This window comes from Hemibagrus wyckioides, linkage group LG05 (genome assembly GCF_019097595.1).
Source record: "Hemibagrus wyckioides isolate EC202008001 linkage group LG05, SWU_Hwy_1.0, whole genome shotgun sequence".
NCBI lineage: Eukaryota > Metazoa > Chordata > Actinopteri > Siluriformes > Bagridae > Hemibagrus > Hemibagrus wyckioides.
The window spans coordinates 21,505,208-21,518,032 of NC_080714.1; the positions used below are offsets into that span (position 1 = coordinate 21,505,208).

General features: G+C 38.5%; 1 protein-coding gene across 2 annotated transcripts in view; it reads right to left on the reverse strand.

Annotated features, from left to right (window-relative positions):
- ajap1 (adherens junctions associated protein 1) overlaps positions 1 to 9,104 on the reverse strand; it is a 59,268-nt gene extending 50,164 nt beyond the window's left edge. For both annotated transcript variants that reach the window (XM_058388929.1, XM_058388930.1), the window contains exon 1: positions 8,273 to 9,104. In XM_058388929.1, the coding sequence (XP_058244912.1) occupies positions 8,273 to 8,301 (29 nt within the window). In that variant the 5' untranslated portion in view covers positions 8,302 to 9,104. The remainder of the gene's footprint in view (positions 1 to 8,272) is intronic.
- Between the last annotated feature and the right edge of the window lie 3,721 nt (positions 9,105 to 12,825).

Sequence of the window (12,825 nt, forward strand, 5' to 3'; positions counted from 1 at the left end):
GTAAGTAAGTCTGCAAAGTAACAGCTGTGGATTTTATGCAGGTAACTTGTAGGTATCCAGTGACACATACTGTAGCAGTACAGTGAAGCATGATGGTGGAAGCATCGTATTGACAGTTACCTCTTGGTTAATTCTCTGACTAATCCCCTCATTACTTGGTCGTATTGTAAGGACGGCTAAGCGAGTCTATCCAGAGCTGTTATATAATTTTGCTGTGGAATTTTTTATTTTTTTTGGTAGATCCTTCCAAGAACAGGTGTATTTATATTGAGATGCAACACTTTCACATTTGCTCAACGTTTTATTTATTTTCCTAATGGCTACGTACATTTTTGGCATGCCACTGTTTTGTCGATGTAAACTAGGAATGATTCACATCTCTGTGTTAGCAGGTGCTTGTCTGATTTTCGTGATATGACTGATATTTAAAAAGCAAGCCACCATTTATTTTTTTTATCTTTTCAGTTTTGCCAAATAACTTGAAGGACGCACAGCACGTGCAAATGATTATATATTTTTTCACACAACACTGCGAATCTGACCGGTCATAAAGATGTTTATTCATTTGCTATAACAGCAGCTCTGACAACCGCAATTCAATTCACAGCTTTGTATTAAAGCGCTCGTTCTGATGTATTATACTTATCTATGATAAAAGCTCATTCACATGGATTTGTATGGTGGAAATCATTTGAGGCTTATAATTAAAAAATGCTGTTATTTGATGAAGAAAAATATATAATCATTGGCATGGTGAAGTTTTCTGTAAAGAAGATATTTATTCATTCATCAAAGGAGACTTTAGTCTCAGCACTTTATATAGTTTACCAGCATGGGAATTAGTCAGGACAGAATAATTTGGGGTTTCTGTTTTCTCAATAATGTGACATGCTGCTAGTTTTATTAACTTAGAAACGACTGTTTATAGCTGCTGGCAGAACCGATAAAAGGAACTATTGCCTAAGACTAAATGTTACTATAAATGATGGAAAAAGTACAATGTGTGATTCACTATGAAATTGTGGAATAAAAGCATTTTTTATGGCACATGCTGCTAGATACACAGAAAACAGGAAAACAACCAATAATGCAAAACAGAGAGTTATGGCCACTCTGAAATTCATTATATTCCCATAATAGCAGATCCCATTAATAGCATAACCTTGATGATAGAACTGTTTCAGATAGCTTTATTATCATCCCTGTAGTCAGGATTAAGCTTATTACCGATGGTCTCTATTAAACCCATTTAGATATTCACATCTCATTGACAAACTCTAATTCTTTTATCTATAAATACTAAACCATTTATATCCACATAGGAACACTGACAATCTATGTTCCTATCCGTGTTACTGTCATACACAGCGGATAATGATCCTCTTAAATTATATTACTCATGTATGGCTGAGTTGTAAGCAGTGATAGGCTAACTTGAAGCTAGCCTTACCCTGTCATCTATTGTCCATGCTTTATTACAGTGACTCACATGCTCATCATTACAAGACTCCATGTAGCAGGCAGCTATTTAACGGATGGCCCACTCGCTATTTACGCATCATACGCTTTATTAAACCTGCCTAAGACTTTATTTCTTACTAGATACACAGAATGTAATGTTTTATTACTGTGTACAAAAATAAGATGCTCTTCACTAGGGTTGAAAGAAACAATTAGCATTACTAATTTAACATTTCTCCTTTTTGAATAGACTTCCAATTGAAATTGAGGTTAGTGACTCAGAAAATAGCCCAATTGTTAATGTTTATCAATGAGGAAATACAATAAGCGTTTATAATAAGTGTTTAGCCTAATGTCAGTTGTAGTTCACTTAGCTTGCCTAACTTTTAACAGATTTAACATTTGGAATGTTCGATTATAAACAAGGAAACGGCCCGTGAACTTGCTTGTAGGAAATTGTGAAATAAAAGCTGATTAAAGGAAACTCAGCTGATTGATATATCATCTAAAGCGAAATTCTCTAGAGCATTATTTGTGAATAGGACCAATTTATTTATTCATTCATTTACTGAAATATGACTTGATATTTTTGGGTTATTCAGATACAAGAAAAAGTTCTTGTATTTCTAAGGGAAATCTTTCAGTTTTAGGAAATGGATATAAATGAATCCCTGACAGCATGAAAAGGCGAACTGTGAGATGCTCGTAGTCATCTTTATCATCTTTTAACCCTGTTTGTAAAACAAGCAGTTGGGATTAGTTTAGAGATATCGATTTGTTTGAGACGTTTCAAAATCGGAAAACATCATTTTACAAATCAAGCATCAGTACAAACGCAGTTGTGATTTATTAATTATTGTTATTAAGATAATATGCATGTATTATAACACTTTAGTTATCATATTAAGACATCAACAGTAACTGCCAGGTAGCTGTCAAATCACTGAACTACTTCAGCAATTAGATGAATGCACTGATGAATAATGAATTGCCAAACCCTTGTGACAACCCTGATTTACAATCACTACCTTGTGGATTTTCAAATGAGCCAAAAAATGGAATGGAATGGTTTGTTTGTTGTTATGTAATATATCCTCCTTTACACTTTGGTACATGGGGATGCATATACAAGCCTTCATATATACTCACGCCTACACACACACACACACACACAGAAGCACATACAGAGTACAGAAGTGGCCTGCAGGCTTGGGATCAGCTGTTATATTGGGTGAATAGAGAAATATTGCATCAGGACTGATGGGACATCCTTCTGAGTAAAATTCACAGATAAGAAGAAGCAACAGCCGCAGGCACCTGAATGACCCAGTAACAAATCCCCTCACAGAACTGTCCTTAAATCCCCTGAAGTAAATACTCCCACACTCATATGCATGCAAATGCCAGAGTACAAAACTGCACTGAATGGCCAAAAAAAAAAAAAAAAAAACACCAATCCATTCGCCTCCAGCAGATTCCATTTAGAATAAACAGTTATCACTGGTTTGCATCATATCTGCAATTGAAATGTTCAGGCCTGTTTGACTACAAGAGAAAGTCCATAGAGAGCTTTCATGATCAGCCTTTCCACGTGAGTTGAGAGTGTGAGGAGGACAGCAAGCCCAAGAGGGCGTCAGGGTAAGTTGAAGTAGCAGTTTGATGGATAAATCTGAGGCTTTGTAGAAGCAGTATTGATCGAACAAAAGCTCCAACATGAATCAGGTATATGTAGACTCTCTAAGTCCTATTAAAGAGTTCATACAGGAAGGCTGAGGGCACCCCTCAGTCACTATGATTCATCCACACCATCGCTCCCTGACGCACTCGAGCCGATGTTCCCGTGTCTTTACGTTTACGGCTCCCATGAGGCAGTGCTGCAACTCACAAGACGCATTTCGATTTTAACAGCAGGGGTATGCAGAGAACAAGAATATCAGTGTTACGTGAATACAAGGACAAGAATTGAAGGGACAAACCAGCCTAAATAAATAAATATTATCTTTAGGATATTACCTGCTCACCTCTTATACTGGTGAGATGCTTCATACTGGGATATTTTTTGAAAAAAATCTATAACCGTGATTTATGGTGTAATTCATCAACAAAAAAGTGCATTCAAGGATGAGTGGTGAAGAAGAATGAGTGAAGGAAGCTCAATTCAGGCAACAAGAGCTCAACCTTAAACACCCATATCCATATCTATTCATATAAAATAATGAAACTATCTATAGCACAGTTGCCAAACCAATTCAAAATTAGCCCAGAAATTTGCCTAATGAAAAAACAAGTATCAAAGTTCCACAAATATAAATAACAACCACTGCCTAAATAAATAAATAAATAAATAAATAAAACAAGGCAGTTTTCCTAAACATTGCATTTTTCCAAATATTAGACCACTGAAGATTGGAAAAAGGACCAAGTAATATTTTTCCAGTCTTCCAACTGTCCATTTTCTCTGATTCTATGTTGAATGTGTCCTCAGATACATATTCTTCACTGATAAAAGGGAAACCCAGTGCAGTCTTCTGCTGTTGTAGCGTTCTGAGATGCTTTTCTGCCCATCACGGATTGGTTATTTAAATTACTGTATACTTTCCGTCAACCAGCACCATCCAGTTTGGCTATTCTCCTATAAACTCTCTCATGAGCAAGGCGTTTCTGTGCACAGAGCTGCTGTTCACTGGAGGTTGTTTGTTTTTCGCACATAATCGTATAATCACAGCCTGTATGCATACATAAGTGATTATGCATTTAGTGTCTGCATTAAAAAAGACCCAGGTTACATATCTGGCTTGCAGAAAATGGATATAAATCTACCATATGCAAAATGTTGAAACAGATGAGCCTGCAGCCCAAAGCAAGTCAAAAGTAATTTGAACCTGGCAAGCGGGAACAAGTCAACTGGCTAGCAAAACTATTAATGGTTTCTTGCATTGATGATTCCCAAGGTTTGTAGAACGTATCTGCAAATTAGATGCTGGGTTTTTGACCAGATATTCCTGATGGATGTAAAGTCAAGATTTGAAAAAGTGAAGAAATAATAATTATTTAATGCTAAATGTTTGGTCAGATTTCCTCTGTTCCCATCCTTCACCATTGGAAGTCCATTAGCTGGTCTAAAGACTTAAACTTAAAGAATCATTTTCAATGCTAACACTTTCATCTGTAATAATATTCACTGAATATTCAGCTGCAGAATTCTCTCCTGTATTCTATGCACTACATGCCATTTCGAACTCATCAGATTACTATATTTTGGCATTTATGTCCTCTTCCACATGCACGGACTGCTATTCCTGCCGTTCTGAACCTCTCAGGGTTGGTTATGCAACGGTTTTTAATGGAGTGTGTGCAATCTAAATCTGTCCTCCTCTACTATCAGCCCTATCTAACCTATAACCGCAACAAGTATCCGAAAGCAGGAGCGCTCAACTCACACTAAATATATCACATTTTTAAGAGAGTGAGAAAGTGAGAGATGAGCAGAGAGAGAGAGAAAAAAAAAAGTTTAGTATGATATGATATGACCTGCTAGTTTTCTGCGAGTGAGCTGCTATAGCTACTGCAATGGTGTTAAACGAGCTATAACTATATTTATTTAAAAAATATTTTGCTAGATTATTTATAAAGGTTCTCAAATAGTGTGCAAACACGACGTTAACATCAAACTATGACTTAGTAGTGCTCATCTTCAATTCTTTCTTCACTTTCTAGACCCCATGCCAAAGACAGCATTGTTAAATTCCTGAATCTAATTGGCTAGAAAGAATTGATTAATTTTTCATAATAGTAGCTCTGTCGATTGTTTCCAGCTGCGATTCAAGTGAAAGGTTTATAGAAATACACTTGTTCTAATCTGTTATCTTTTCAACAGCAACAACTCATTCAGAGGAACCCGTATGGCAGCTACTTCACATAATCTACTACTAACATTTGTTTTACATTTATGAATGGTCAATAGGTTTCCCGCCCCAGCAGAGTCTTTAGGTCAGAAAAGACTATGCACTTTCCAGTTTCTAGGTAACAAGACGAACTGTACTTTTCATATTATTGTAGAGAAAGAGAAGCTGATGATGGAATTCCTGTTTAGGATTGATATAGTTTGTAAGTGATATCAGGAACTAATCTGTCACAAAAGAATCCTCCACGATATTATGGTTAATAAACATGATATGTTTCTTATTAATAATTGAAAAATAGAGCTCACTGTGGTATGAGAGGACTTTGGGCTGTTTTATTAAACAAAAATAATCCACTTTGGGGTATTTCAACCTGTATCCCACCACACAATTGTGGCTTATTTTCCTGAAACTGCATGGCCTGGTGTGTTTTATTCCGTACATATATTGTATTCCATATCAAAGGTAGAGTCTGGTAGAAGCTTATATCTTGCTTGTAGCTCCCTTAAAGCGATAAATGCTGGCAGGAACAGCATGTTTTCTTCCATTCTGTCTTGTACCGAAGTAGAAGAGGTTGTCTAGTAGAATGTAACACACCATCAACTGGTTTTTCAAGTATATACCTGGACTGTCTTTCACTGCCAATTGAGAGCCTCCACTGGAAGAAAAAAATCTCTTTACAATGTATACCACGGTTCATTTGTGTCGATGTGAAAAGTCTCATTAAATCAGACGGTGATAACACTTGAAGTGGTCTTTTACACATCACACTATAATGAACTAACATCCCTAGTTAACCGTGTAACATTTCGTACTCAAAACACCTTACATAAATCTAAACGGTTAAAATTATTTCGTGGGAGAATGTAGGCAGGCAGCCTCTCTCACACTCTGCTGCTCATTTTATGAGCCAGTAATAACTCTCTGATCAGAGCTTAACAGCGAGGTTCTCACCAGACTGCTGCATCAAAGCCTAATTTTACCTGAAATTTTTTTTTTTTTTTTTATGGGACAATGTGGTGTGCTGTAGGTTCTATGGACTGAATCAATGAGGTACAGAATTTTTTAAATTCTTTATTTATATCTGTACACCCACTGAGGAGCAGACATTCTCCTGCTGAGTAATAATTATGTGGCTATAGAGAGCCTAGAGGTGAGATAGATAGATAGATAGATAGATAGATAGATAGATAGATAGATAGATAGATAGATAGATAGATAGATAGATAGATAGATAGATAGATAGATAGATAGATAGATAGATAGATTTTGTTCAGGTTTTCCTTAGACAGGACCAACAATGCATAATCTAAACTTACGTAATGCATAAGGCACCTTATAAGGAAATATATAAATATATATTATATTGCAATATCAATATCGTATCATCACCTTAGGCTTTGCTAATTCTAGACCATATTCTCTCTCTAACAAAGCACAATGCTCACTTTTTTCTTCTTTTTTCATTCTGCAAAATATAGATATATTGACAATGACATAACAGCCACAGAGACCTCAATACCCCAATGCCATGTCCTTAATTAAATCCACAGCTGAAGCCAAGACCTTTCACCCTGCCTATAGATGATCTATACAAGGTCAATGACAAGACACTTCCTGTTTCATGCCCACCTATTTCTATCATTTTAATTGGGATGTTTGACAATTTGAGGCCAGATGTCACTTAGTGGACATCATTTTGCTGTAAAGTTTCCCTTACAGTGAGATAACAGTGTGTACAGAGAGGAGAGGCTACCTCTTAATAAATATTTCATCTGTTTTTCAAGTTTCATAAGCTGAAGTCATCACAGAAGTGTATATATATATATATATATATATATATATATATATATATATATATATATATATATATATATATATGTCTATTTTAAAATTCAAATCAGTTGTTTGTGCTGCTGTCTGTAATTGACAGCTCTTGTCTGTGTGCTGCATGACAGGTATTCACAGGCAGAAATCAAGCGTGGGCTGATAATGTTTGCACTGAGAAAATACACACTTCCACAATGTGTTCTCCTATCTCAGATGACATAACAAGCAAAGCAAACACTCCTTCTGTCCATCCAGCACACCATTAGACCCAAAATACCCATGCAGCTCAAGGTATGTTATAACATACTCTGGGTAAACCAGATTGGTCAAACAGAAAGGATTTGTTTCTGGTGTTAATACCCCTGCACACTTCTTTCTCTCTCTCTCTCTCTAGATGTAGATTAGACACACCTCATGCAGACAGCTGAGGGTTGATTAATTTGTACCTTCATTGGGTTTGACCCTCCCTCACTCAAGCATGCCTTTCCACTGGCGGCTCACATAAAGCTTGAGCCCTATAATTAAAATGTAATTTTCATAGCTCTGTCTTTTGATGAACCGAGTAGATTACATAATAATCTTAAAAAGACAGTACAGGGCATAGAGTTAATTGCATTGTGCTGTGCTGTGTGTGTGTGTGTGTGTGTTGTGTAGCAGGTAGCCGACCTAATTGCCAGCGCTGATGTGTAGCGCGCGCTGTGCGGTTGTGTGGCGACCCCCAGCGAGCGTGAACGTGAAAGCTTGCTTGGTAATTGCGTTATGTCCTTATAAGCCTGCCAATATCACAGCATTAGAAGAAAACACGAAGCGCTGGGATTTGTGATCGATTAGATCGACCAATAGGAATAGATCATGCACATGAACTAGGAAGACGGAGTTGATTAAAAAGACAGGTTTAAACGTTGAAACAGTACAACTGTTTGATTGCATAGTTTCTTCCTCCTCATCCAACCCCCTCCTCCTTCTTCTCCTGTGTATTACTCAGAACAGCATGAGACTATATTTCTAAGCTCTCTAAAACATCAATGATCCAAAACCATTTGTATACAAAATTGTTATGTATATATGTATATTTTTACCTGCGTTCTCTACACCACTTTATCCACATATTTCACAAGACCAATCCAGAATCAGCCCAGCTCCCATTTACGGTGGACTCCTCAAATGTCGACGCTCGCTCTTGTGACACCTTCAAGTTAGGAATCTCCGTCCAGATGTAATTAAGGCTAACATCTTCAGCCAAGCAGCATCAGCTAGCTCCAGATGTCCGGAAGCGAAGGAAAAAAAAGCTCGCTTTTGATTTTTTTCCCCCTTATTTTCTTCACTAACTGACGATGCGCGCCAGAGACGCGTGCTCGCGCCTCAGACGATGTTCAAAAGCTGTCTTCTTTTGCCCGAAGTTTATGAAACATGGCTATACACTCCAGTGCTAAAGAAAAGTCGGGAAGCAGTAGAAGCGTCATGTTGGATGCAGGGTGAAAACGCCAAGTGCCGCGCATAACGACCGCGCGCTTTATTATGACCGCGCACTCGTCTGTCATTAACGTGAAGCTCGAGATCAAGCGCGAGGTGGCATTTAGATGCAAAGTGGGGGGAAAAAAACCTTCCGCGGAGTCCGAACGAGTCGTCACGTCAGCTGTGGCACATAGTAGTCGATGAAGTTCAGCGATGTTTGCGGAGGCGGCTGGAAGGTGTGATGTGACGCGGTAGAGAAAGCGACGGGCGGCGGGAGATGAGCGCCACTTCAGGCGCGCTAAGGGGAAAACAGAGCGCTTTAAGCGTGCGCGCAATTGCGCAGTGGTAACAGCCCGAGCGCGCTCTGCTCGCTTTCTCCTCGCTTCCTCTCCTAGCTCTCTCTCTCTCTCCCTCTCTCTCTTTCTCTGCGCGCAATCTCGCTCACTCTCTCGCTCTCTCCTCTCGCCTCCCCCGTCCAACTAACAGCCCAGCCAGAGCTGCTTCGACTCACACCCCCGTGACGTCATTTTAAAGTACAATATCGTCGGTGTAGACGGAAACCGAAAGAGGACGTCTCGACAAAAACGACGCACACTAATCGTTAAGTGTTTTTGCTTAAACAGAGACAAACGTTTCACATATTTTCGGTGAAAATATATAAAATAAGAGTGCCGGTGTGGGAAAAAAAACTCTTCACATGGTCAAATTTTTTGCATTTTTAAAAAAAAATATATCAATACTTGGTGTCACAGAGGTGCAGCAGATGGTGTGGAAAATTCACAGTTCCAGCGTCTCTGTTTAGACCCTGAGCTTAATGTCTGTGTGAAGTTCTCCCTGTCACGTTCTCCCCACGTCCACCTGGGTTTCCTCCAAGTTCTCTGGTTTCCTCCCACCTCCCAGTAACATGCCAGTAGGTGGATTAGCTAAGATAAATTACTCCCTGTGTGTGTGTGTGTGTGTGATGGCTTTGTATGCACCCTGAAGCTGATCAGGATACAGCAGTTTCTGAAGATGAATAAAAGAACTTCTAGCATTTACTAAAAAGGTCTGATTCCCCAAAAAAGGGAGGAAACTGCATTTCATGAATCCAGCTCCTTAGAAATATGTCCACCTATATCTACCTGTATAATCTTATCTGCTCATGGAAAACTTGAAAGAATTTAAAGTTTACAAAGAGAAATGAGTTCTCACTTTGATTATCTGCTTCATCCACACCAGTATCTGGCTCATCACATGATGTAAAAGTCACTCTCAGCATTTAAACAAGAGCCTCATTTCTGTCTGATTTTTGTTCTTACTAACATCGAAGAAGAAATAATCACTGATTCATTCACTTTTTAACCAGAGCAGTTAGACCTTTGAACCCGATCAAGAAGATGTAGATTCTGTAGATTTTACTAGAGAGAAAGCTAGTGAGAGACAGGATCTCAAACATGCTTGATAAGGAAACCATGAAAACTGCATCTAGAAAGTGAAAGATATAAAAAGAGAGACAAAAATAGTACCCTAATAGGTTTAGTGGTGGGATGGTGGGGTCTGAATAGCAGTCACAGGTTGCTTGTTGTGTGGCATTATTCTGAACTTCTAGGAAAACTAAAGCCTCTAATGGAACACCTGTTTAGAACTCCTGCTCATCCGAGGCCAAGGGGAAACTTTACAGCAGCCTTCTGGCAAACAGCACACTTATGCAAATACCTGTAGACTTGAGACACACTAACAAATTTAACTTATCACACCTTTACCAAATGGACTATTAAACATGGCACAGAAACACTGCATTTTTCTGTGTGTGTATATATGTGTGTGTGCAAGTATGTGAAAAGTGTATGTTTGCTATGGTGCAACAAAGACCAGATTCAGACCATCCCAATCGTGCATCAATGTGCATCAGTGAGCCTTGGCCGCCCATGACCCTGTCACCGGTTCACCACTGTTCCTTCCTTTTGATAGATACTGACCACTGCACTTCAGGAACACCCCACAAGAGCTGCAGTTTTGGAGATGCTCTGATCCAGTTGTCTAGCCATCACAATTTGTCCCTTGTCAAACTCGCTCAAATCCTTACGCTTATCCATTTTTCCTGCTTCTAACACATCAGCTTTGAGGACAAAATGTTCACTTGCTGCCTAATATATCCCACCCACTACCAGGTGCCATGATGAGGAGATCATCAGTGTTATCCACTTCTTCACTTCACCTGTCAATGGTCATAATGTTATGGATGATATATGTGTATATGTGTGTATATGTGTGTGTATGTATGTGTGTGTGTATATATATACACTACCAGTCAAAAGTTTGGACACATCTTCTAATTCCATGGTCTTTCCTGAAGTTTATTTCTTCCTACATTGTAAAACAGTGCTGAAGGCGGCCGAAATACACAATAATGTCCTTTGAACAGTTGATATTGGGATATGTCTGCTACTGATGCTCTGTAAAGCCGTCATAACGGCTCTGATCTGAGGTGCTGTTAATTGGTGATTTCTGAGGCTGGTAACTCTAAATGAACTTCTCCTCTGCAGCAGAGGTAAGTTTTGGTCTTGCTTTACTGGGATGGTCTTCATGTGAGCCAGTTTCATCATGGTGCTGGATGGGTTTTGCAAATGCACTTGACAATACTGTTCTTGCAAGAACTATTCCAGAACATCTGACCTTTGTGTCTAAATATAACAACTGACTGTTTTTTGTTGTCATTACATATGGATTACTGAAGTCCATGTGTGTTATTTCATGTTTTGAAATCTCCAGTATTGTTCTAGAATGTAGAAAATAAATTCCTAAACAAAAAACACTGAATTAAAAGGTGTGTCCAAACTTTTGACTGGTAGTGTATATATAATATGCAGTCATGCATACAATTATAAGATCAGGATGTTAGACTAAAGCAACTTGGTGGAGGCCACTGGAACAGCCAGTAACCATAACCATTAAGCGTGAAATGAGAGTTCACAGAACAGTCGGATATTTATGAGAACTTCACTGTGCTCTGTGGGATCAATATACATCCCCTCCAGTGGAATGCATTTATGTGAATGTGAGGAACTTTGAAAATGTTAATTGACTATTAGACACCAATAACAGGCTTCATTAGCATTCTGCAGTCCCCATGAACCATATTATTGCCAGAGAATTTCCCATTTTTGTTAGAGAGAGCAATAGATCTCTGGAAATTTCACAACTGGTGTACATGAAATGAGGTAAGGATACAAGGTTAAAGGTGCTTCAAACTGAGTTGAGTCTGGGCAAGAACTCTTAATACTAACATGAATTATGGGTACACAATGAATCATTTTGACTTCAGATTCACCTGTATCTTGTATCTTTAGGTAAAAACGTCTATAAATTGCATATTCATTACACCAAAACAGACAAGATATACTATTTTGCTAGTACCCAGAGCATTTTTATGAATTACAATTATATGTAAAGCCTTCTCAAAATCCCTCTTTGCTCTAAATATCTAAACATCTTATGTTTTATTCCTTCTAGAGACCACAACAGCCCTTTTCCTGACGATGTGAAATTGAACGTAACATGAAAAGTTGAACCAGTTGTGCTATTTGATGGAGTAAATCAGGAGGAAATCATTCTCTCCTATGGTTCACTTGAACCCCAGACCAATGTTTTCTAGTGGACCGGAGATCAATTCCTTGGACCACACCTGGGTTTGAAAACAACTTTCACATATGACCAAACATGTCAAGCTGAAGTGTAAAACTGCTCTGAGTGTGACAAAAATTCCATTATGTGGTAAAACACAGGTCCGTACTCCCAATCCTGAGGACCTCTACCCTCCAAAATTTCAAGATTTTCCTTTCTCATAGTGAACCTAACACAACTCAGTAAAGGCTTAGCTGATCAGCTGAATCAGGCATGTTGGCATTTAGGAAGCCTTGAAATTGTGCAGGTCAGTGGGTCCTTGAGACTTCATCTGGAGCTGGTAAAGCATTGGATTTATTTTCTGGTGTCTACGGTTGTCCTTCTATGACTTGCAAGAAATTAGATCACTGGAGCAGATTTCACAAATGACCGTCGCCTTATTGGTCTCACTAAAAAAATGAAGGATCAAGTCAACCATTAATGGATATATTAATCATATGCAAATGTTCTTCAGAGCCTACTGGCCATGATAATTACTATAGACCTTAATAAATTCACTTATCAGCGTATACCA